Here is a 25,310-nt window from a genome sequence, read left to right as displayed (position 1 = left end):
TTTATTCAGAAATGGCTGTGTATTATGATGCTAAGCACTCTATATACATAGTCTAAATTTGTTCGCAGCTTGAGGCTCTAGCCCTAAATGCGCCTTAGTCTAAGTACTCTACTAGATTATTGAGTCCATTGTTCAGTTTCACTTGTGTTGCTAAGCCTAAACATGTTTATGCTGTTTATTTGTAGGAATCATCCCCACTTGGCTTAATGGAAGACTATATCGGGTTGGACCCGCCAAATGGGACATCGGTGATTTTCAGCTTAACCACTGGTTTGATGGCTGCGCCCTTTTATATCAGTTCTCCATAGAAGATGGAAAGGTAAGTGACAGCTTCAATTAAAACTTCGCTAATTAGCACCATCATTTTTCGATGAATTTTAACCCATTATGGACAGTTAAAAAAAAAACATCAACTAAAAATAGAAGTAAAAACAGCGAAATACTGCAAATATGTAAGTCGTTATACACTCATGAGCCAAAACATTATGACCACCAACATATTAGCGTGTTGGGCCGCTTTTCACCGTCATAATCGCTTGCATCCGGAGTGGCATCGATTCCACGAGTCCGCAGAAGGTGTCCTCAGGTATCCTGGACCAGCTGGACAAAAAGGACCTCCCGGAATTCGACAACGGAGCAAGGTACAAGCGTGGATTAGGGAATGCTGTGTTCCACTGTATCCCACAAATATTGGATGGGATTAATGTCGGGGGAATTTGGCGGACAGTGCAGCATACGAAATACTTGGACATTATCCTCGAACCATTCCTACACAACGCAGGCCTACTGATACATTGTCTTGTTAAAAGAGTCCAGTACTGTCTGGATAAACTGTCTAGTCACCATATAGGGGAAAACTTGGTCGGAAACAATACCGAGGTAGAATCTGGTGGTGAGGGTGTGTTAAATGGGGATGAAGGGACCACCAAGTGATGTCCATGAAAACATCCCCCAAACCATGATACTACCGCTGCGGGTCTGTTTCCTTCTAATCGTGCAGTCTGGTTGCAGCTGTTCAGCTGCTGGCCTTTGAATTTGCACCCGTCCATCAGCATGATGGAGTTGCAACCTTGATCATTCAGACCGGGAAATTCTTTTCCAGGCGTTCAACTTCCAGGAACGGTACTCCCGTGCATACTGCAGGCGGAGATATCGATGACGGTCAGTCATCGATATCCCAACATGGGTACATGAACAGGTCGCCTACACCATAGGCCTATCCTCGAGATTGTCCGCTGGATGGGCACCAATTTTACTCTGTAAACCCTGATTGTAGTCTTCCGTGAAATGATGGATCGTCAGCCGTCTGTTTTTCCGAGCAGCACGTGCCACCCGCCGTTCACCTCGACTGTGAACCAGCGGTGGTCTTCCGTCCTGGCATGTTGAATGGCTGTCTGTCTCTCTTCCAACCATTCTCGCCACGCCTTCACTATGGCGGCCCTCTAACAGCCACAGTGCCTTCGGTTGCTAAGCTGATTCTGGCCCTACCTTCCTCGCGCTGCAAATCATTTCCTGTTTAAACTCCATTAGGACCTTACCTTTTTCCATTTCACAGGCTTCGAACTGACCAACTGACAGGCACTACCGCGCTTTCACTATATATGCTTCGCCAATCGATGACGTCACTCTTAGGTGCTGTGGTAGAGTAGTAGCAGTAGTGGCAAATGATGCAAGTTTATATAGCATCCGCCGAAAAAAAAAAAAAAAAACACTACACACTTCTTCCATCCATGACTTCGAAGAATTTGTCTTATTCTTCCTTGATTTTATTCAAACCATCCAATTCTACAACAACAGATGGAAGCCTGTTCCAACACTCAACCACCTGCTGGCTGAAGACAATCTTACTCACATCTGTCCTGCAACCATCCTTCCTCAACTTAAATTTATGCCCACCCTCGTGTGTGTATTCTGAGCAAGAGGAAGAATGCCATTCAGATTCAGCTTACTCAATCCATTCAAGGCCTTAAACACCTCAATCAGATCACCCCGCAGGCACCTAATCTCCAGAAGCTGCAATTTGCAGAACTTAAGCCTTTCTAGGTAAAAGGAACTTGCCCTTAATGCCAAATTGCTCCAGTTTGTACAGCAGTCTTTTGTGTACAAGAGTATCAAAATTTTCTTGAAATCCAAGTACAGTATATGATATAAAAATTATTGTTTTGCATCCAATTCCTTGGTCATCGCATCATAGTAACCTATCAGATTGGTTAGACAGGACCATCTCTTAGCAAATCCACGCTGTGACTGGATTTGCATTATTTTCCCTGGAATGGACCTTAATGCGTTCACTTGAGAGATACGGGGTGGTCATAATGTTTTGCTCATAAGTGTACGTTAACGCGCAATATATTTGCAAGTATCCTATCAAATGTGAGATAAAATGCTTTTATTACGAATTATTTTTTAATTTTCGTGAATATCTTAAATTTTATTTTTCTCATCTAAAATACGAACCGCCTAAATCGTATGATATTGTTGGATGCCACAGTGAACAATAGGAAATTTTAGCTGGAATGGTAACTGGACAGAAATAAAAAATTCGACTAAGATTTATAGACAATGGGCGCCTACCATTACAAAAAGCAGTTTGCGGTAGACGCCCATTACACCAGGTAAACAGTTAAACCCAACTGTCAGTTATTCTGTGGTAACATGTCATATTAAATTACATTAACATTTAAGTCTTTTGTTGATCACAAAAGTGCCCACGCAATTTCCTGTTTTGAACAATGATGAAGATCACATTAGAAAATCCAGTGACGTTAGACAATTCGAAACCGTGGATTGTATTAAAAATAAGACCTCTAAAATCTCTGAATTATACCAATATGTAGGGGGAGAGCTTCCTTCAGACGTTTTGAAGCAAGCCTCGTTGCACAAACAAGGAAATCGGCACTGAATTTTCATAATCATGAAAGGTCATCAATAAAAGTCTTCCTTTTACACTTTCCTGCCCATTGTCTTGAGATACGAGAGATTTCTTTGTTATTTATTGACAAACTTCACCAGACTATGACGAAACATTGATTCCACTTTTGTAACTGCAAAACAAACAACCTTGTTGGGTTAGTGGTTCGAAGAATGGTGAAGTAACGTGACTATACAAGTTACCAAATTGAATGTGATGGGACTTTGTGAAGCCATGCGAAAATCGATCCATAGAGTTCTTCGCTGAGACTAGTGGAAATAAGTAATCCTTTCAATTGGCCTGGACAAAGTCTTGGACCAAATCAAATAAAAATAGGAGGTATCATCAACGCTTTCGTCATAACGGCCATCTTGGAAAGATCCAAAAGTTGTTTTCTTTATAAAAGCGATCATATAAGGAAAAATTTACCAACAAGAATGACGCAGTGTCTACAAGAAATGAAACGAGCAAGTTTTTTGATTGAACAAAAGGAGATTTTAAAATAAAATTTTTATTTTTGTTTTAAAATTAGGAAAATTTTGATAATCCTAATAAACCGAGGCATATTGTTGATGTTGTTTTTCGTATAGGTGTCCTTCAAAGCACGATTTCTTAACAGCGACGCTTATCAAAAAATTTCCAAGGTACAGAGGCCTGTCTTTATAGAATTCGGAACGCGGTCATATCCAGATCCCTGCAAAAATGTCTTTTCCAGGTAAGATGATGTTCAGAGTTTGATACACATCGAATAACCGCTTGATTATTTTGTCTTAATCAGAAACAACACCTGAGAAAATGTGTTTTGTATCCGCAGGCTTTTCTCTCAGCTGATACCAATAGAGATGACTGATAATGGAATAGGGAATGTTTACCCTATGGGGGATGAACTCTACTGCTCCACCGAGACCAGTCAAATATGGAAGGTTGATCCCGAAACTCTGAAAACGATGGACAAGGTGAGAATTTTAGAACCTAAAAAATGTAGTAATAACACGCTGTTCAAGTATTCGAATCACGTGACACCAAAATATAATAATTTCGAACCATTGTCCTAGTGCCCTAGCAAAACATTACAGAATGCAGTTACCGTAGATACTCGAGTATAAGACGAGAAATTTTGGACGTTTTTAAAATCAAAAAGTATGGGGTTTCCTTATACACGGATCATATCAAGTTTCTACATACGAAGAAAAACATATGTTTTTCACACACATGTTCAATCGGATTTAAACCTGATGATTGTGCTGGCCAATGCGGTCAGTTGGATATCTTCAGTTTCAAGATATTCCTCCACTATTTGAGCTCTTTGTGCAGTAGCGTTGTCGTGCATGAAAAGAACATCTGGGCCAACCGCACCCCTAAAAAATCGCACATAGGATTCATACGTATATACATTCGGTACCCCTATTAAAAACATGAAGAGGGATGCGGCCGTTGATCATCACTCTGCCCCACACGAGAACAAGCCTCCACCGTAGGTGTATTTCTCTGATGCTGGAGGGATGGTACCTCATTCTCCATCTCAAGATGAAATAACGTCTAGAATCTGTTTGTAGACTAAAACGGGACTCATCAGAGATAGAACTGTACCCCATTTGTCAGGGCTCCAAGTCACATGTTCCTGGCACCAGTTTCAACGAGCTCTGCGGTGGTTTGGGGTTGATGGGATACAAACCACTGGCTTCCTTCTGTAAAGTCCACTTGAATTGAGCCTTCTTAACATAGTCCGGTTGGAAATGTCTTCACCAGTGGCCGCAGCAACCTCAAGAGGCAGTTGATTACAGGACGTCGTAGGGTTCCATCTTGCTGTTAGGGCCAGACAGCGGCCCGTTCTGGTTGATGACCTTGGCCATCTCTTTTTGTAATGGTTCCTGTCTCCTGAAACTGCTTCCATAAAAACCAAACTATTATATTAGGCCACCCGAATATTTAAATTCATCTTCTGTGCTATGTGTCTTATGTCTGTTAATTGCGTGTTCTATGGTCGATTTGTTTGTTTTGCTGGACGAAAAACCCCAGTTTCTGGGGGGGGGGACCTTGCTATCTACACCTGAAACCGACTAACTCAGCCACGGAGTTAAAAAAGGCCCATTAAAGTGCCTCGCGTCATCGACGGAATTCGAACCAGAACCTTTTCCACCCGGTGTACGTGTGTAAACAAATGTTCAGATCGAGAATATGTCATGATGGCTTCGTCACGAACAAGCCGGTATGGATGAGTGTGTGTAAGTGTAACCTTAGAGCCGCTGTTCTACACATGAAGTGTACAGTGTTGCCATCGATGTGGTTTTGTAAAATTGCATATTTCGAAAATGAGATAAATTAACTCTTTGATTTTGGGTTGATCAAATTTTGAATTTCCCAATATTTAAGTCCTATATGGGTACTTTCTACGCCACCAATATAAAAAGAACCTGGTCTGGCACGATACTTAGATGCACCCGGGGCTGGCAGATGACTGGTTCTATACGAGGAAAACATTCTAACATTAAAATACCACCACACCTTTTCTCTTTCTTCAACTACCACTGTCGCCGTTGATGAAACCAGTGCAAAAGAATAGTTTTATTCGTCCATAGGTTATTTTGGTGGAGGAAAATAAGGCCACGAGGTGTTAGTGTATCCAGTTTGTATCTTGTCTATAAATAGAATGAATCCTGTGGTAGGTTTTCTTGCTCTGTAGGATGAAAATCCCAAATTTCTAGAAGAAAAAAAGCATGCATCCAGACCGACACAGTGACAGACGAACTTGACAGCCGTGCGAAAAAGCCCATAAAGGTTCCTTTCTTCCCTATAGGAAGTATTTCTCAACTTTCAATGGCTATATCAATCAAACACAAGCCTTATCCAGTCGATGACCACTAATTATTATAGAAATCCATTTATATTCGACAGAGGCGCTCACACATTTGATGTCTGATTCCCCAATATTTTGCACACTATATGTAAGTTATGATGTTTAGTTTAATTTTTAATAATAAACAGGTCCTCTCTTATTAGCAATGATTGCGTATTGTAAGGAATTTTATTTGAACCATTTAAGTAATTCTATCTTGGGATGATGTGAACTAATCTTGTTTTTAATGATTCTGGTGGTAAATTATTCTTTGATTTGGACACTCGCCAATTCACCAACCAGATTCTTAGCAGCATTTTGGTCTGATGGAGTTTATTCTGTTTTTATCCGCACAGGTAGATATCAGCAAAATTGTGTCCGTAAATGTGGCCAGTGCTCATCCTCATCGGAGTCGTGACGGCACTGTTTACAACCTCGGAGCGAGCTTTATGACAGGATTAAAATACCACATAATCGAAATTCCTCCATCTTCCACCAAAGACAAAGAGACCATAGGTAGGTATGAGGAATGGTGTAAATGATTATATTTAAATAATAAATTGTAGATGGTAGAGTTAAAGTCTGGCGAGAACCTCATGAAGCCATACGTCCAGACTGTCTTGTGTCCATCGCTCAAGCGTCTGAAGGTGGCATCATTGTATAGGGCATGTTCTTTTGGTACGGATCTCCTCATACCACTAGAGGATTCGGCTACTTCCAATTAATATCTTTCTGTAGTATCGGAGTAACTTCACCTCAAAATGCTTTTATCAAGCAACCTTGCAAAACTGAATGGCTCGAGAAACATTCCCAAGATTTATGACATCTACACTGGCTGCCTCATTTTCCAGATCTGAATACAATTCGAAAGGGCAGTTCGGCATTACAATCCTCTATCAACCACGATACAGCAGCTGAGAAATAGCCTGATGGAAGAATGGTGAAATCTGAAGCTAGACTCCCTCTGACTCGACGTGCATACAGCTGTAATTGGGGCAAAAGTGGACTTGGTATTGAATAAAGGTTTCAAATTTTTTGGCCACTCAGTGTATGATATCATCTTGATTAGTTGGTGAATATGATCAATCTTCCAAACATCTTCATCCCCTCTCCTAAAAGGTCGTCATTTACAATGTATATGAGACAATGTTATACCTGAAGATGTTTGTCTAATTCTTACCTCGGCACGTATGTCTCTTGTTTAATAGATCCGAAAGAAGCTGGAATTTCAAAATATTATAACTATGATTCGTGTAGTTCCATAAGAAAATATTTAATACGCACCTTTTTCTTTATAATCATATCAATTACTGTTTATTTTTTTTTTCTTCTTCATTGAGAGGATCACTGCCTTTATTAACTTTCTTTTTATTTCATTATTTTCAGGTCCGCGTGCATTTCGGAAAGCTCGAATCATGACCACAGTCCCGTCCAGTTGGAAAACATGCTTCAGCTACTACCACAGTTTTGGATTCACCGACAACTACATCGTGTTCGTGGAACAACCACTACTCATGAACACTATACGGTTAGCGGCAGCGGGAGTCAAAGGTTACAGCATCAAGGACTGCTTCGATTGGCTACCGAAAGAGAAGGTAACTCATTTGCGATGTATAAAGACAGAATATTTAAAAATCAAAAATAGTAAATAATAAATAAATATACATAACGCACACGTAAACTTAGAGTACGCATGTTAGTCGATAGATGTCAGGAGTGATTTGATCTCCTATTACTACACAGTTATAAGAGCATTAGAGAAACACTACATCTCCTTATGATTACGATCTATCCCCCCCCCAAGTTCAATGAACCGTTGCAGGACAAAGATTTCTGTCTGTCTTTAGAAACGCTGAGTGCAAGCGTGACCCAACGCATCAGACAGCTTAAGTTCAGCAGACAGTTAAATGGAAATCAAAATTACGCGAACGTTGGGATGCAGCCATAAAGCGTGAAGGAGACTTGGGTTTCGGTTCTTGCCACAGAGAACAGGAAAACCGAAAGATATACCCAATTACAGACACAATATACTGATGCCTCGTGGCCTTAGCTACCTTGGTTATTAACACATACACACACAAAGAGCCTTCGTGGGCAGGTGCATGGTATTTCCTCCTGGAAACTCGCGTTTTTCATCCTGCAAAGAGCAAATCGATCGAAGAATGCACGCAATTATTGACTCCTGACGACCTTAGTTGCTTTGGCGCTTAACACACACATAAGTAAAAAATCTTTTATACAATTCCTCGTAAATTTGATTGAAGGCGTTTTTGTACTAGATATTCAATCAAGATGATTTATGCAGCTTCCGAAATTCTAATTTCAAGTGATGCTTTTCATAGATAAGATAAGATTTTTCGAAATAAATTATTACTACTCCATAGATTGTAAAGATTTTTGTTTCAGAAAAGTTATTTATTTATTTCGCTGGTATATATACAAGTGGATTAAATATTACATTCTGCAATGGGCCCTTGGCAAAAAACCGAAATTCTGTGAAGATCAGTACAACTGCAAAAGGGTCAGATATGTGAGTAACGTGGTTTGTGTGTATTCTGTTGTTACTGGTGGCTGCATGGCTACCCAGAAGCATTAGTCACCTGGAGAGATGAGCCTGGGTACTTGTCCACACCACGGGAAGGTGGGCCAGTCCCAAATGTGCCAGTAGTGTCTCAATTCGAGACTCTGACCCACTTGATGATGCCAAAAGGCGAGCTAGATTCCTCCGAGGTCTACTCCAGAGGGGGGGGGGAAAGAGAGAAAGATTGCTAGTTGGGGATGGCAAACATTTGGTGGTACCACCTAACCACAATAAATGTAATGCAATCTGTAGGACGATAATGAAGGTTTCAGCAAAAACTCGCGCTGCGTGATAATGAAGTTATTATTTAAACAGAATGCAGCACGAGGAACATATGCAAATTATTACGAAAATTAGAAATATAAAAAAAAAATTTTAAATTCAAACAACAGCCGAATTTTTTTTTTTTTTTTTTTTTTTTTGTTATAAGCACTCAACTTTCGACATGAAAGCTATTATGGAGTACTTAAGAATAGACACAGTGTAAAAGGAGAATGGCAGCACACTTAGTATCTCATCAGAGCGACATAAAGTTAAAAGTAAGAAACAAACTTTTGAAATTAGGAAATTAAGGCTGTGAGGAATCAATACTGTATATATCGTGTGTGTAAATTGCAAACTTTCTATAGCCTGCCTATTTCAAGGAGAAACCTCTGAACACCGACTTATTCCATTTCCTTTTAAGTTATAGAAGTATATTAAGACCTTTGAATGCATCATTGAGGTATAATAAATAGACAATTAATTACTTGTTTTGATTTTTTTTTTAAACCGTAGACTCGAATACATGTCATCGAAAAGAAGACAGGTCAAGAGTTGAAAACCCGATACCAAACTCGGCCTTTCTTCTTTTTCCACCATATCAACACCTACGAAGAGGACAACCACATTGTTATGGATCTGATGGCTTTTGAAGGTCCAGAGATCCTTAACAAATTCTACATGGAGAAGCTCAGAGCTGGTCACTTCGATAACACGTGTCCTTCAGAACCCCGAAGATACATTCTACCATTGAGAAGGGTAAATGATACTTTGAATATAGTACTGAAATATTGCTATTTAAAATATATTTTGACTGTATTTCTGTGATTTGATTATAACGAAATAAGGATTAATTTGAATACTTGTATCATCTTGATCTATTTGATTTCGTTTATATAAATAAACTTGCAGTAATGTTTTTTATTTCATTCTCTTTTGCAGCAATGCTTAAGCCTATATTTTTCTTCTAGACACTTTTGTGTCCCAATCGAAATAACTTCTAGGCACCCGCTTTCATTAAAAAAATAATATTTTTTTAAAATTAAATAAACTCTTTTTTTTCAAGCGACGCGAATTCTAAGAATTCTACGATTCTTTAGGCGCCTCTGTAGCCAGGTGGGAAGGAGCAGCAGTGCGTAGCACACGCTTCTTGATTAGACCCGGGTTCGAGTCTGTCACCACCAAATACGGAGGATGCGGAAAGGTCAGGGAATGATCACCGCATTTCCCGGAGCAATATGGCCTTAGTTGCTAATGCTCCTAAACACCAAATAACACACACACACACACGATTCTTTAAGATAAAAGTAGGGCATTAACAAAAGAAAAGTGAAAGAAGATGATACTAACTTCAGACCGGCTCGCTCGCTAAGAGTGAAAACTATCACTTGCTGGATCCTTTTTTTTTTATCCAGAAGAGAATCAGTGGGTCTTTTCCTCACAATATATCTAGAGCAAGAAAATTCTAACTATGTTGTCCAATAAGAAAAGCTCTCTTGGGTAACACAGTTGGTGGAATCGCAGTCTCCCCACACTGGATGGAAAAGATCTGAGGTCGATGACGTGAGGAATTATGGGTCTTTTTCACAACGTGGTTGATTTAGTCGGTCTTAGGCAAGGGTAGCATGGTTTTTCGTCCAGCAAACAGAAAATCGACCACAGAACAAACGCAATTTACATACAGTATACACGGAGCAACATGGTCTTACTCGCCGATGCTCCTAAAACTCTACTCCATCAACAACCAATAAGAAAAGAATTCACATAAAAACAAACTTTGTTTCCGTAACATACAAGCCTAATTGCACCTTTGAACAGCTTTAGATTGCGCTCTAAAATTTAATCTCTATGTTCGGGGTGATGCCTCTCCACACCATGATCCCCTGTCACCAAAGCCTGTTCTTTTCATACATGATATTTGGTATCGTACACCATGTTCTCTCTCTCTCTAGATGTAACACTGTCCAAAATCAAGCTGAATCTTGACTCGTCAGAGAACAGAACTTGACTCTGTTGTTCACTTTCTGAATTTTAGTTTTCTTCACTCCATAACAGGCTCTTGTGGGACGAAGTTGGAGAAATGCAATCGCGCAAACAGTAGAAAATGACGTGTCGCTTTCCTAACTTTTGTACACGAGCGCATTTTTCAACCAATTCATTTTGGTGTATGCGAAATGGAGTTTGGCGCCCTATCACGTATTAAAACTCCAAAATCGCCCAATACGCTCTTATGCATGCAATAACCGCGTGCATCACTGACAGCACTCCCTATTAGGAGTTGTCCAACGAATGCCCAATGTCGTTTGAAGTGGTATACTTTGAACTGTTTCTGAGTCCGTGAGCACTCTTGCTCAGGACTTTGAACACGAGCACTCAAGAGTGCTATACTACAGTGCATACTTACTACGTTAATCTACCATTTCCATAATTCGCCTGGTTATCCTAAAAGAATACACTTAACTTCCAGACACGTTATACTAATGCCTCATGGACTTACCTGCCCTGGCAGTGAAAGAAACACCTACCATCTACCTATTAATATTTGTTTCTGTTGTTTAAGGATGGGAAGAAGGGAGAAAATCTGGTAAGGCTGAAGGATACTCGAGCTATGGCTGTTCGTCAAGAAAATGGCGTTGTGTTTCTAACGGAAGAAATCATTGGAAAACCAGGTAAGAGTATGTGAGTACGTGCGTGAGTGTGTGTGTTCCTATACGCAGTTTATTATTAATGTAAGTAGCTTACTCGAAATAATGTTTTTATTCCCCCCTTTTTAATGAGTTTTGTGATTTTTTTTCAAGGATTCGAGTTACCGACCATCAATTACGATTTATGCAATGGAAAGAAGTACAGATACGTCTTTGGTAGTGGTGTATTCGAGAAAGGTTATTTCAGGAACTCGGTAAGCTGCTACAGTGAACACTGTCTAAACTTAACATTAAATTTGAAGAAATGTTACAGTAATTATAAAATTTCAAAATGAATTAATTTTTATAATAATGTCAATGTGGTTTCCAAAGAGCTTATTCTGGACATTTAGAAATAGACGGTTTCCACTGTCACTTCCACTGTTTCTCCTACATTGTGTAGCTTAGAGGCCCAGAAATATGGAAACCAGAGGGTGTAATATTGGAAGTGTGTTAAGGATGCGGTAATCAAAAATATTCTGGTTAAATTCTGGTGTTAGCCTATATGGGAAGCGCTATTTTTTTTCAAATCCTAATTAACTCTGGAATGGCTTAGCCTTCCTTGTCGTCAAAGTCAGGAAAATTGATGGAACGAAGCTACGTCAATTTAGGTTGAAAGAAGGGCGTTGACAAAGGTCATTTAGAAACATTTTGACCTCATCAAAAAATAGCCGCCGGTTCCTCTTGACTGCAGAAGGGGGGGGGGAAGAAAAATTAAAATCAAACAGCCAAGAAAGTACGTTTATTCCACTGACTGTTTCTCTTCTTTAATTTTTCTGGATTATAGTGACGTCACCATGTTTCGTACATAGAACTCAGACTAGAAAATATTCGAAATAGGCAAAATTGTTTTTGAGAATCGACTCTACCTTTCGGAACCCAGAAGAGATTTTTTTGTGTGTCTAAAATTAATAAATCAAATCTGTATACTGAACCAAAAATACACAATTGCATCAACAAATAATACAAATAATAGACCACTGTGCACATACAATTTATGGTTAGCCAAAGAGATTACAAATGTTATTAACGTAAAAATCTAGATGCCAGTGATTAACAAAATACAAATATGCCCTCGTGGGCGGCACAGTTGGTGGGATCGCCGTCCTCCCCACACCAGGTGGAAAGGTGGAAAATTCAAGACCCGTCGATGATTTGACGAATTTTGATGGGTTTTTTTCACAACGTGGTTGAGTTAGTCGGTCTCAAGGGCGAGTAGCCTGGTTTTTCATCCAGCAAACAGAAAATCGACTTCAGACGCAATTTACAGACAATATACAAGGAGCAATATAACCGTACTTGCGTGTACCTTTGCACCTTACAATAAAGATCATATTTATTACAACAACAACAACAATATAAATATACTTTAAAAACCGTTTGCTTCTATGGGAAACACAAACAACATGCAAAATACTTGTTCATATGCGAATACTGTATTTAGATTCGTTTTTGAAAAACATCGTTTTTAAAAACGATGTTTTTAGACCAGTTCAACAATCCTTCAATAGCAGCGTGGAATAACGTGGATGTCTTCTTCAGTTGTCATCGGAATGGGTCAAATAAAAATTTCAGCAGTATTCCCTTAATGTTTTCAATATCGTTATGACTTTTCCCTAATTTTAACAAATAAATCACGAAAATAACGTAATTACTTCCCAAGTTGCCATAGCCAATTTATTATTATTTTTTTAATTCTCATTTCTAAGCCTGTTAACTTTCCCCCTGGTGATCTCCCTCCCCATTTGTTAAGTTAGCTTTGAGTTTCACATTAACCAATCGCTAGTTATTTAAATATAATAAACTTCCTACAAATTGAGGAAATTTATTGAGAAATGACATGTAAAGTGTTGATTGTGCCATCTAGTGTGAACGTTTTGTATTAATACTGTAATGTTATTAATTTATTATTATGATTTAATAATAACAATAAATATAATAAAAAATAATAAATTTAATAAAAATAAATAATAATAAAAAAAATAATAAAAATAAATAATAAATAAATAAATAATAAAAATATAATAAATAATAAAAAATATAATAAAAATAATTAAAAATAAATAATAAAAATAAATAATAAAAATAATAAAAAAAAATAATAAATAAATATATATTTTTTTCTTTGTAGATTGTGAAGTTGGACGTATCCACCAAAGAAACAAAGACCTGGAGAGAGAAAGATAGTATGTATCCAAGCGAAGTGATCTTCGTAGCTCGACCTGGTGGCACAGAGGAAGATGATGGTAAAGTTCTATGTAAAGTTTAGAAAATTATGCATATAAACAAATTACTGAATTACAGTTCATAATACGAAATGTCCCCATAACCCCAGAGGCTCACGTCTGGTGAGTATGGGCTTGGCACACCCAGAGTCCTGAGCTGAATATCATCATCCTTCTCTTTCTTGGTGATTCCCTTTTCTCTCTCTCTCTCTTTCTCAGGGAAATTCAGATTTTTTTTGGCAGGTGCACATATGGCTAATATTAATAATAATAATAATTATAATCAGAAATTCACTACAATGAACTTGGAAGAGATCGTCATGCTTCTACAACCGTCAGAAATAAGTAAAAGTTTCAAAGCGAAATCTGGTGTCGAATATCGATTTTAGCATTCCGTTATAAGGTTTTATCACAGCGGTTATCACCGCCCTCATACACTGGTCTGTGTTCTAATCCTGATGAGAGAACTTTTTCTGGCCTTAAGGTTTGCACAGTAATAGTGTTTATAATCACCCTCCTCGCTACACCGGGCCGAAAAGGCCCGGGTTCGAATCTCGTCAATGACGTGAGGAACGCGTGTATAACAAGGTTAGAGAAACTCGGGTTTATCGTCCAGAAATCAAATTGGTCAGGAAAGATTTCCCCTTAACAAACCCATTCTGTGTCTGAAGTATAATTGCACTCCTGCCTCGATCGTCCTGCATTACTTCTTTAACCAAATGATTTCATTATTTTCCCTGAAACAGAAGTCAAGCTAACAAGTCTGTTAGCTCATTAAGCTAACAAGTCAATTACTCGTGTCATCCTTTTATCCCCCCCCCTTTGAGAATTGGGGATATTCGCACATCTCCAGTCCACAAGGAGATGTGGTCCCCTGATCCCTGATCTCCAGTCCCCTGAAACCAAAGATGCTCTCATAATTATGTCTAAGGGTTTGCTTACTTCCTTTGCTGCCTCCCTTAATATAACTGAATACATCCCTTTGCTAAACTTTGCTCAATTATTACAAAATTATTTAGCTCCTCGTTAAGAGTTTGATAAACTTCTGGCCTCCACTTCTCTACAAAATTCCTCATGTGTGAATGTAGATGCAAAATATTCATTCAGTTTGTCAGTTACTTGAGCAGGATCATCAATAGGTGAAACATCTATATCAAGTGGACCAACCTGCTTAACCCCCTTCCTTCTAGAGTTTATATAAATAAAAAAGTCTTTGCTGTTTTTCTTTGCAACCTTTGCCAAAGATTTTTCGTAATCTGCATTCGCCTGCCTAACTTCCTTTGTGACTTGATTACAGATTAGCTTATATCTACCATAGGCTATCACCTGATAATTTATATGCATCCCATACATTTTTCTTCTCTGCCACGAGTCTCATTAGTTCATTTGACATCCATTTAGGCCTAAAGCTTGAAATCATAATTGATCCTTGGAACTTTGGAATGCTGTATTTTGTGAAAAATCATGGTGCAAGGTTCTGATGGCTGTATTTGGGTCTGGCAGACGCATGAAGAAACGTTATTTACTACAATGAGTTGCCCCAACTGTGAATATTGACAGAAGTGTTGTCACCATCTAGGATTGTTCCTCTTGGTTTTGGTTGTTGTAGTTGTAGTTAAGTTTTAGGAGCATTAGCGACTAAAGCAATATTTCAGATGTTTTGTTGTCGTAAAGTAAATTGCATGTGTTCTGTTGCCGATTTTCTGTTTGCTGGACGAAAAAAAACCCGAGTTACCTGGAGAAAAAAACCATGCCACTCTCGCCTGAAATCGACTAACTCAGCCACGTTTGTGAAAAAGGACCATGAAAATTCCTCATATCATCGACGGGACTCGACCTCAGATCTTCTCCACCCGGTGTGGGGAGGACACGATTGTACCAACTGTGCTACCCACGAGGGCTTTTGTTTTGGCTTAGTCCACATGTTATCGTTGCTGGAACAAATAAGATACATTTCTCTAGAAATACTTTGGATATTTTGCCATACAGTTCATTGACTGAATTAATTAACAGTTCTATGCATATTAGTGTAACAGCTTTAATTTCATTCTATTTAACATATACATGAGGAAGCAATCACTGTGCTCTTTCATTACAGAATACACTGTTAGATAGTTAAAATCAACAAACAGACGAAAACAACTAAACTATACTAAACCAAAGATTTTAATTCAATTGGTACGAACAATTTATTTTCAGTGCTTGATTATCTACAAAACACGTCTTAAATGTTATTTAACACATTTACAATGAAATGGAAAAGGTTAATTTCGATATCTTTTTCTTTGGCACTTTCACTGCCTTCTTCTAGTTCGTATTTTTCTTAGGATACTTTGATGATGACGGACCACTGCGGTACTTTTCCTCGTCAGAAGTGCGACTTTTCTCTTGCTCACTGGGAAATGGGTTGGAACGTTTCCTAGAATGGGATGTATGCATCGAGTATGCATTGACTTTCTCTTTCCATTCCTTATTAAAGTTACTCAACTCATCTTCTTCAAGATTAAAAAACTCCTGATTTTCTCCTTCTTCTCCAGTTATACTGTTCTTGGTTCTCTCAACAACGTGGCCCCGTTCCTTTATGTGATGCCCAACAGCCAATTTCTGCATCCCGGACTTGGAATCCTGTACCAATTTTCTAGTCTCTTTCAATCCTCCAGGTGCTGTACATGAGGATGAAGCTTCCCTATAAATATGAGTCTGACCATTTGGATCCACCACTTTAGATGTGAAAGATAAACGAAAGTTTTCGCACGGACCTAAAATCAAATTGTTATTTGCAAGGTGAAAACCAGCTGAAAAAAGAGAGTGTTGCGAATTGAAGCCTACCAGAGCATTATGATTGTGACCAACTCTGGCTTGTTGCCTTGTTTCGATCTTAATCTTCATAGAATTGATATGTCGACTCATATTTCTGCTAAATAAACGAATGAAAAAATTTTCAGTTATCAAAAGAAATTTAAGCACTTACTGCAATATAAATTTTTGACAATTGTTGGACCAGGAATTAAAAAGAGCTTTTGTAGTGTAGTAATAAGTGCTCGTGGTCAGCTATCTAAAGGATAATTATATTATTCTCTTGATTTAATATTTAGTCCCTCTTTCATGACCATTAGAATTGAATTCGTTTCTTTCTTTTTTGTGGTACACCCGATGTTAACTGGATACTGACTGGGAATCGTATGGATTTATATTCGATGACAGTTTCTGCAACAATAAAACATTTTGAATTATTGCAGAAACACTTGTTAATACTTTAATTCTTTATTCACTCTGAAAAGCGAACGATGACGCTTCATGTCATGTGTTACCGGATTGTTTTTGACAAATACAATATGTTGCCAAACATATCTGGACAACTCCCGGCATGTTTTGGAAAATGAATCATACTCGACATCCAAGTCTCAGAAATAGGAATAAAAGCAAGTATGCTCGCGCTAAAAGTAGGCAGATCAACGAAATAAGATAGATGGGTTGAGACAATAAGTTGACATTAGCAATAGCGTATGATGCAAGAAAGCACGCTTATACAGCAATCAGCTAGAAACAAAACAAAAAAAAAACCCCTTCCTGTCTCACCCATCCATTCGCTCCAAAAGTTTGTCTAGTTCTTCCTTGAATTTATTTAAGCTTTGAACTTCCACAACGACAGATGGAAGTTTGTTCCACAGTCAACCACCCGCTGGCTAAAGGCAAATTTCTGCGCATCTATTCTGCAACTGTCTTTCTTCAATTTGAATTTATGCTCCCTCAGGTGCTTACTCTGAGCATGAGGAAGAATCCCATCAGCATTGAGCTTGCTCAAACCATTCAAGGCCTTTATACACTTCAATCAGATCACCTCGCAGGTACCTAGTCCCCAGACGCTGTAATTTGCAGAACTGAAGCCTTTTTTAGTAAGAGCAATTCTTTGTTCCCCTCACCAATCTCGTTGCCCTTCTGTGTTCTCATTCCCACAGCTCTACATCCTTTCTAAATTGGGGCCTCCAGATCTGTATGCAATACTCAAAATATGGCCCGACCATCACCTCATACAATGGAATAATCACCTCCTTATCCCTGCTGGCGAAATTCCTGTATATCATTGACAAGAAACCATGGGGTACTCTTGCAACCTGTCTGCACTGCTCAGAAAACTTCAAATCTGACTGCACAATAACCCCCAGGTCTTTTTGATTCTCTACTACCCTGAGTGTAGTACCGCCCAGTTGGTACTTTACTCCAGGGTTAATGCTACCCATATGCGCTACTTTAACATTTGTGAATGTTAAACTTCAGTTGCCACCGCTCAGCCCATCTGTTCGACTCTTTGAGATTTTGTTGCAGTAGTGTACTGTTATTAACAACCCTGCCAACCTCCGTATCGTCTGAAAACTTGGACATTAACCCTGATATACCTCCATCAATATCATTGAAAAAATACAGAGCCCAACACTGAACCCTGGGGGACTCCATTAAAAATATTAGTCTACTAAGAGCAGTGTCTATTGATTACCACTCTGTCTTCTCCCACTCAGCTTATAAGTTTAGCAACTTATAACCTAGCGCCATCATATCATGCCATATTTGCTATCTCTTTGCTTCACTGCAACGGATTGTAGGGTTTAGGCGCATCAGCAACTGAGGCCATATTGCGCCGTATATAATGTCTGTAAATTGTGTGTTCTGGGTTCGATTTCCTTGACGAAAACCCAAGTTTCAGGGAAGAAAAAAGCATGCTGCCCATGCCTGAGATCGACTAACTCAGCCACGTTGTGATAAAGGCCCATAAAAATTCCTCGCGTCATTGACGAGATTCAAATTGTCGTCTTCTCTACCCTATGTGAGAGGACAGAAATTCTAACAACTGTGCTACCCAAAAGGGCCCGCCATTGCAACACCCTAGATTTAATTAGTATTATGATGGATAAATGATACAAGGAAGCGGACATTTTCTGCATTTGCCAAAAAAGAGGAAAAGAATTATCTATCATTTATACCTTCCAGGTCTCCAAAAGTGACTATTCAATTCCACTTTGAACTTTACTAAACTGCATGCCTGGCTCAACCACCGTGGCAGAGGCAAATTATTTGAATGAACTCCAACATACTGCCCGAAAGTAAAGTTCATGGGACCCAGCCTTTTGTTACTCCACAAAATTTTGATTTTTGCCCTTTGGTTCTCCTCTCTTCCACCACTGAAAATATGCCTCCATCATTCATTTTACTGATTCCCTTAAGAGCCCTATATACCTCTATCAGGTATATAGGTCTCTTTTCAATAAGATGTCTAGTGTTCAAGCTAGTCTACACCATCTAAGTAGTTCTTCATATGGACATCAGTTAGTAGTCCTCACAAATCTGGTTGCCCTTGTTTGTACTCTCCCTAGAGGTTCTGTCTTCCTTCGTGTGTGGCCTCCAAATCTGAACACAATATTCTAAAGTCTATAAAATTCTATGAAGTCTCACCATTGTCTTATATAGGACAATGACTTCCTTTATTCTACTTGTGAAAGTCGTGTATATCAAAACAGTACACTGTATAACTACTTGTTTACACTGCATAGAAAACTTCTCATCTGATTGAATCGTAACCATGTCTTTTTCATTCTGGACCACTTTAACTCCATTGCCTCTCACTTAGAAATACCTTCTGGATTTCTATTCCCCAGGTGAAAAACTGCAGTTGCTATTTTTCAGACCATCTCCATATTCCTCCCCATAAGCTTCACACAGTTCTTCAGGTCTAGGGTTAGAACAAAGCTTTCATCATATCATGTCTGGGAAGAATTGGACACATGAACATTTTTTCCTTTCTCACATTTTTCCAGCATGACCTTATATTTTTTGATCAAGTAATCAGTTCATTTTTTAAGTTGTATCACTGTACATCCTTTATCACCTACATGTATCACTGTACATCCTTTAGCACCTTAAACACTGATAAATGGTTAATCACATCAATTTTTGCAACTAGCATACTTTGGTTTTGTTACAGCTACCTTTATTATAGAATATATTACCTGTTTCCCTTACAATTGAATCCCCTACTAAGACTAGCTCCTGTGGAACCAGAGCATTCTGAACCAAAGTATACAGCCCAAGGGTTGGTTGGACTCAGGAGAGCAGCGGTCAGTATAGAATTAGACACCTCCATCACTGTCAAGACTGCAGTTCCATTTTTCTCTAGAGCATAAACTCTTCTCAGAGACTCCACCTGGCTTAACAGTACACCAACTTGTAATTTTAGCTTATTGCAGCCCCGACATCTAGCACAGAAAAGAATCGCCATCATCTAGAGAAAAGTTCTGCTCTGCATACATGTAACAGTGAGTAAAAAGAAAGATGCCATAACTGACAGGTGAGTTGTCAGTGACAATTCTCCCATCAAACATATCCTGTTATGTGATATACATACCTTTTCCAATCCAAACCATAATTATGTTTAAGATTTAAATAATAAAAATATCTGAATAAGCTCTGATCAATTACCCTTAAAATATGTCACTTAAAAATTCAACTGAGGTTCTGATCAGATGAACAGTAAGTAGAGCCCCTTAATCTCATTGAATTCTGCTGTCCAGAATTCCGTGGAGGCCACAGAAACATTAGTACAAGAATGATACACAGGGAGCTACATGACATTGGATTTCATGGAAGAGCTGCAGCACACAAACTTTATCATCACAGCAATACCCAATAGCAAACTGCCCGGACACATTCCATCAGAATTAGTCCCTGGATCATTGGAAGGCTGTTATGGGGTGAACAAAACAATCTGGTAAATAACACTGGTCAACATGTAAAATGTTATGAAAACGAAAATACCCAATCTTTACTAACTTTATGCTGCTGAACATGAAAATCACATTAAAATTGGTCGATTGGCTCTCGTTTTCAAATTACAGTTGGCGTTATATTATTGTTATTAGCCATATGGTGCAAGGAAGCCCGAGGCTTATGCTGCACCAGGAAAAAAAAAAAAATTCCCAAGTTACCCAGAGAGAGAGAGAGAGAGAGAGAGAGAGAGAGAGAGAGAGAGAGAGAGAGAGTCAAAAGTAGAAGGGAATCACCAAGAAAGAGAAGAATGATGATATCCAGCTCAGGACCCTGGTTGTGCCATACTCACCAGATGTGAGCCCCTGGGGTTTTAGCGAGTTACTCATTATCAACTACGGCTCCTGGCAAAACACATGGCAACAAAGCAGTTTGAGTATCACAACGCTCTTATCACGTGATCTGCAACTGTCACCTTGCTTTGCATCATGTGATAAGTTGTGCCTCAAATGCATCTTCAACTCTGTTGCAGTAATCCTCAAATATGGCTAAGTACTGGGTGATTTGTTCTCAGTTAACAGTTGTTCTCTGTGAGGTTCCTACTCTTTGCACAATGTTTGTGTTGTGTAAGATTAATACGCCCCATAATTGTGTGAATAGTTAGGATGACTTCTGTTACAAACGTGAAGAAGTCACGTTAGCTTCAAGAAAGCGTCCCTTAACTCGAGCCATAAAACAGGCTTACTTCTTGTACTTTGGGGTAAAGTATGTGACCAGGATAAGAACTCACTCCACACATATGCTACACTACCTCTTCATCAAAACTCAACATGTGAGTGAAAGGGACGTTTTATGCCTTTTTCGGTACCCATGGTATGGAGGGAGCCAAAAAATCACAGTCACACTGTTACTTCTGTATGGTGCCTCCTATTAGAAAAGGGAAGACAATGAAGAAAGTGGACAGTGACGTACTCAAATATACTATCGGCAGTTCGCCCCATGCCCCTATTCCTGAACCACGCGACCGTTTTTTTGAACACTCTGATGATGAAGACATTGATGAACATCAACTTGATATACACGAAGAAGTACAGCAGCCGTCTAAATCAAGGGATCCACCATTTTGTTCAAACCTTTCTATCAGCTAGCTGACGAAGAGGCACTCCACTTCGAAAGCTACTATCTAGTATTTTAACGCTTTTATTATATATATATTTAACTCTCTTATCTTGTTGTATTTTAACGCTTTTATCTTATTTTATTTCTGTTTTATCTTATGTATATATCATTTTTATTTTAATAAATTTATTTTAATCAGTTAGTCGGTCGTCGCAAGAAACTTTGATGATATAATGCAACCCGAAGCACAAGGCGTTTTCTAATATTTATAGATGCTTCTAAGGTTAGTCTTAAGACTGTGTTATTACACAATGGAAATATGCTACCTTCAATACCTCTAGCATATGCTGTCCACAAAAAAGAAACATATGCAAACACCTCTTAGGTGTATACTATTAGAAGTATAAGTTGCAGATATGTGGTGATTTAAAGGTAATCGCCATTTTATTAGGACTACAAAAGGGTTACACTAAGCATTGTTGCTTTCTTTGCGAGTGGGATAGTCATGCAAAAGATATGCACTACGGGAAGAGGAGTTGGCCTCAATGAAAATCATTAACATCTGGAATGTAAAACGTATGGTTCTTCATTCTAGCATTTGAATCACTGGTAGATCCAAATAAAGTTTTGCTTCCACCACTCCTCATCAAACTGCGGCTCGTGAAAATTTCATGAAGTGAATAGTTCGGTATTCACATACTTGTAAGAGAAATTCCCAAGATGTAGTACAGAGAAGATTAAGTCACACATTTTCATTGGTCCACAAATACGGCAAATTTTCAAAGACAAGCAGTTTGAATGTGCCCTTAGTGATGGCGAGAAATCAGCATGGAAAGCCTTCTGAAATGTTTTGACTAATTTTCTAGGAAGTGTTACAACTAGGAAATGGCAACGACAGGCAGCTTGTGGAAGATGTCATTACTTCTTATGAAAAACTGGGGTGCAACATGTCATTGAAGATGCCTTTCTTGCACTCACACCTTGATTTCTTCCCGCCAAACTGTGGTACCATCAGCTAGAAACATGGTGAACACTTCCATCAAGATACTGCAGTGATGGAACAAAGGTACAAAAGCAAATGGAGTGCCACCATATTAGCTGATTACTGTTGGATGGTGAAAAGGGATGCACCCGAAGCTGAATGCAAGTGAAAGGCAAAAATATCCCATGTTTGATACAGATATGTTTGTAGCTACGTCTTACTGCTATATAAATAAAAAAAACTACTTTTTTCGAAAACAAGAGCCAATCAGACAATAAGTATTATTTTCATGTTTAACGCCACAAAATGTATAAAGTAAACTTACTTTCATGCTGGTAACAAAATATGACCCAACATTTGTTGTTCGGTGTAATGACAATGCTATTTACCAGAATGTGTCATCCCAACTGTGACATCTGGCAGAGGTGCTGTCATCATCTGGGATTGTTTCCAGTGGCATAGACAGGGTCAGCAGATACATTGTACCCAGACTCCAAAATTTGGTATTGTGGCACTTTTCAGCATTAGACAATTGGTGCCTTTTTTAGGGAATGTACCTGCCGACAAAAATTCCTGGCTATGCTACTGATTGTTTCTCATGGTCCTGCTTTGAAACATTGTTAATCATTAGTGAAACATTGAATGCCATACAGTGCACTGACAATCAGGAAAATTCCACTTTCCTACACTAAGGCAGCATTGGGAGGGTACTTTTCTGTTTCAGCTTGGCAGTTCATCATATCATACTGTACAGCCTGTATTGGCTTTGAAAACCTGAGCATTCAAAAGTTTCATTGGCCTGCACAAAAAAAAAAAAAAAAAAAAAGTCTGGTTTTAGGCATGTCAGCAGTTTAGACCATATTTGCATTATGTGTACTATGCCCATACAAGTGTGTGTTCACAGGCCAATTTTTATGTTGTGCAAGCTGAAAAACCAGAAAACCCACTGCCTAATAGCAGCTAGCTACAGCCTCAATTGAAGAGATCTTTAGAAATTCCTCCAGCCATCTGCAGAAATTGAACTTGGACCTCTCAAAACAAGTGACAAGTGGTGATAACCACAATACTATCACAGAGGCCACCTGCCCAGAGCTGTAACTTTAACTCCATTTAACACCTTCCAGATGAACTGAAACACTGGCTTCAAGCCAAGCCAAGCCAAGCCAACATGCCCAAAATCAGTAACTGAATTGCCTGCTGATGGAATAAACCAAAATACTGGCTTCCTACTAACAAAAACTGTAATCCAAGCATGCAGTTAAGGCCAAAGGTGATCTAACAAATTACTGAATATTGTATCAACAAATAGTTCTTTTAAAACTGCAGCTATCTTGTTACTTTTGGCAATATATTGTATGTATTGTAGGTAGTGCTTTCCATCACCACTTCAGTGACCTTCAATAACACTGGCAATAAGATATCAATATAGGAGAACACTCTGAAGAAAAAGAATAATCCTTTTTTGTCACATAGCTTTTCACAAATGAACTTACTGACATCATTAACCAGACCATGAAAGTGATGAATATACTGTATCAATAACATGTGTAAAGTATTCAATTTCATGGTAACCACAAGTGGAAGGAAATAATAATGAGCAGAAACAGATATCGTGAATTGATCTCTAAAAGTCTTTTTTCACCTTTTCATATTGAACTGTTTGAAAGAAAGATGACCTAAATTATTTCAAGAAATAATTTTAAAAATTCAGAAGTAACTGAAATTTGTTTTTGTCTTTCAGGTCTTCTTCTATCTGTTGTTGTAGACTCTGAGTATGACCAATCAGATTTTCTGCTTATCTTGGATGCCAGAACACTTACCGAAGTAGCTCGTGCTGTAGTGACACCTGAAGTTCGAATTCCTATAACAATCCATGGCTATTTTCAAAGGAACTGAAAATAAAATAGTCCTTCTGCAAGTTGTAAATCTTTGATAAGACCTTATCTTATTTAGTAAGTGGAAGGATAACTAAGAATTAGTTTATGCAGAAACAAGACAATCTGTGAACGCAGCATGGTTAGCACTGGTATGAAGATGAAAGGCAGGTTAAAGATAGCTCTTCCAGTTCTGCTTGTAAAGTAGTCATAGCTACTATAATGATTTTTCAGACTCTAATCTTGCCAGATTAAAAAAGTGCTTTCATTAAAAACTAGAGATATTTAAGAAAGTTAGTTAATCGCTGGTTAGAGATATGAACTAATACTATATGCAATACTTTATACATGTTTGTTAAACAAGGAGGTGTTTTTGATGACTGTGCTCTGATACAGCAAGATAATGATCTTTTTACTGCACATCTCATACAATTGGTGGTAACATAATACTGATGTTAGCTCTTGTTGGCTTTCACTAGTCTCATTGCCTCTTCAAAAACAACGTGATATACTTTGTCAAGTGTCTTGCAGAACATTTTCAAAATATTTACCAAAGTGATACATTTTAAAATCAGATAAAAATAACAATAAAAGGCTGAGATCTATATGTAGGTCTGGGATGTGAAACTATAGTAGCTTCTCTTTTTTTGGCTGGTAGTTAAAACAGGAGTAATAGCAGTATGATACACTTTGCTAAGAATTGATACTTTTGCCAATATATTTTAATATCAAACAAAAAACTGAACCTGTATATCAAAGTAAGGGTCTGGGATCCTGAATTTACTGAAAGAGCTGACTTCTGACACTTTTTACATACTCCCACTCTCCTTACTTTCCCTCACCTGACATATTAATGAAACTGTTACATCTGGTTAGTTCAAGAACACAGAAATAAATTAAGTTTTTATTTCTAATTTGTAGTTAATAAATTAAGTTTTTATTTCTAATTTGTAGTTAAAAGAAGGCATGTGTTTATAATGCCTTATAAAACTAATAAAACTGTTGATTACAGTTTGCTGTGCTGGATCCAGGACTTGTCCTACAGTTCAGAAGATTTGTGCAAGTATAATGTAAGGCAGGG

General features: G+C 38.4%; 1 protein-coding gene across 1 annotated transcript in view; it reads left to right on the top strand.

Annotated features, from left to right (window-relative positions):
- The window catches only part of LOC150076104 (retinoid isomerohydrolase-like), a 95,967-nt gene extending 71,555 nt beyond the window's left edge, over positions 1–24,412 (top strand). The window contains exons 2-11 of the mRNA XM_090387192.1: positions 186–319; positions 3,502–3,626; positions 3,726–3,867; positions 6,104–6,263; positions 7,134–7,342; positions 9,106–9,348; positions 11,150–11,258; positions 11,388–11,488; positions 13,405–13,519; positions 24,097–24,412. Of these exons, the coding sequence (XP_090243318.1) occupies positions 186–319; positions 3,502–3,626; positions 3,726–3,867; positions 6,104–6,263; positions 7,134–7,342; positions 9,106–9,348; positions 11,150–11,258; positions 11,388–11,488; positions 13,405–13,519; positions 24,097–24,251 (1,493 nt within the window). The 3' untranslated portion in view covers positions 24,252–24,412. The remainder of the gene's footprint in view (positions 1–185; positions 320–3,501; positions 3,627–3,725; positions 3,868–6,103; positions 6,264–7,133; positions 7,343–9,105; positions 9,349–11,149; positions 11,259–11,387; positions 11,489–13,404; positions 13,520–24,096) is intronic.
- The last annotated feature ends 898 nt before the right edge of the window (positions 24,413–25,310 follow it).

Source organism: Mastigoproctus giganteus, chromosome 13 (assembly GCF_048544385.1).
Source record: "Mastigoproctus giganteus isolate SK-2022 chromosome 13, ASM4854438v1, whole genome shotgun sequence".
Taxonomy (NCBI): domain Eukaryota; kingdom Metazoa; phylum Arthropoda; class Arachnida; order Uropygi; family Thelyphonidae; genus Mastigoproctus; species Mastigoproctus giganteus.
Note: the sequence above shows the minus strand (reverse complement) of the source record. Positions and strands in the feature narration are given on the sequence as shown.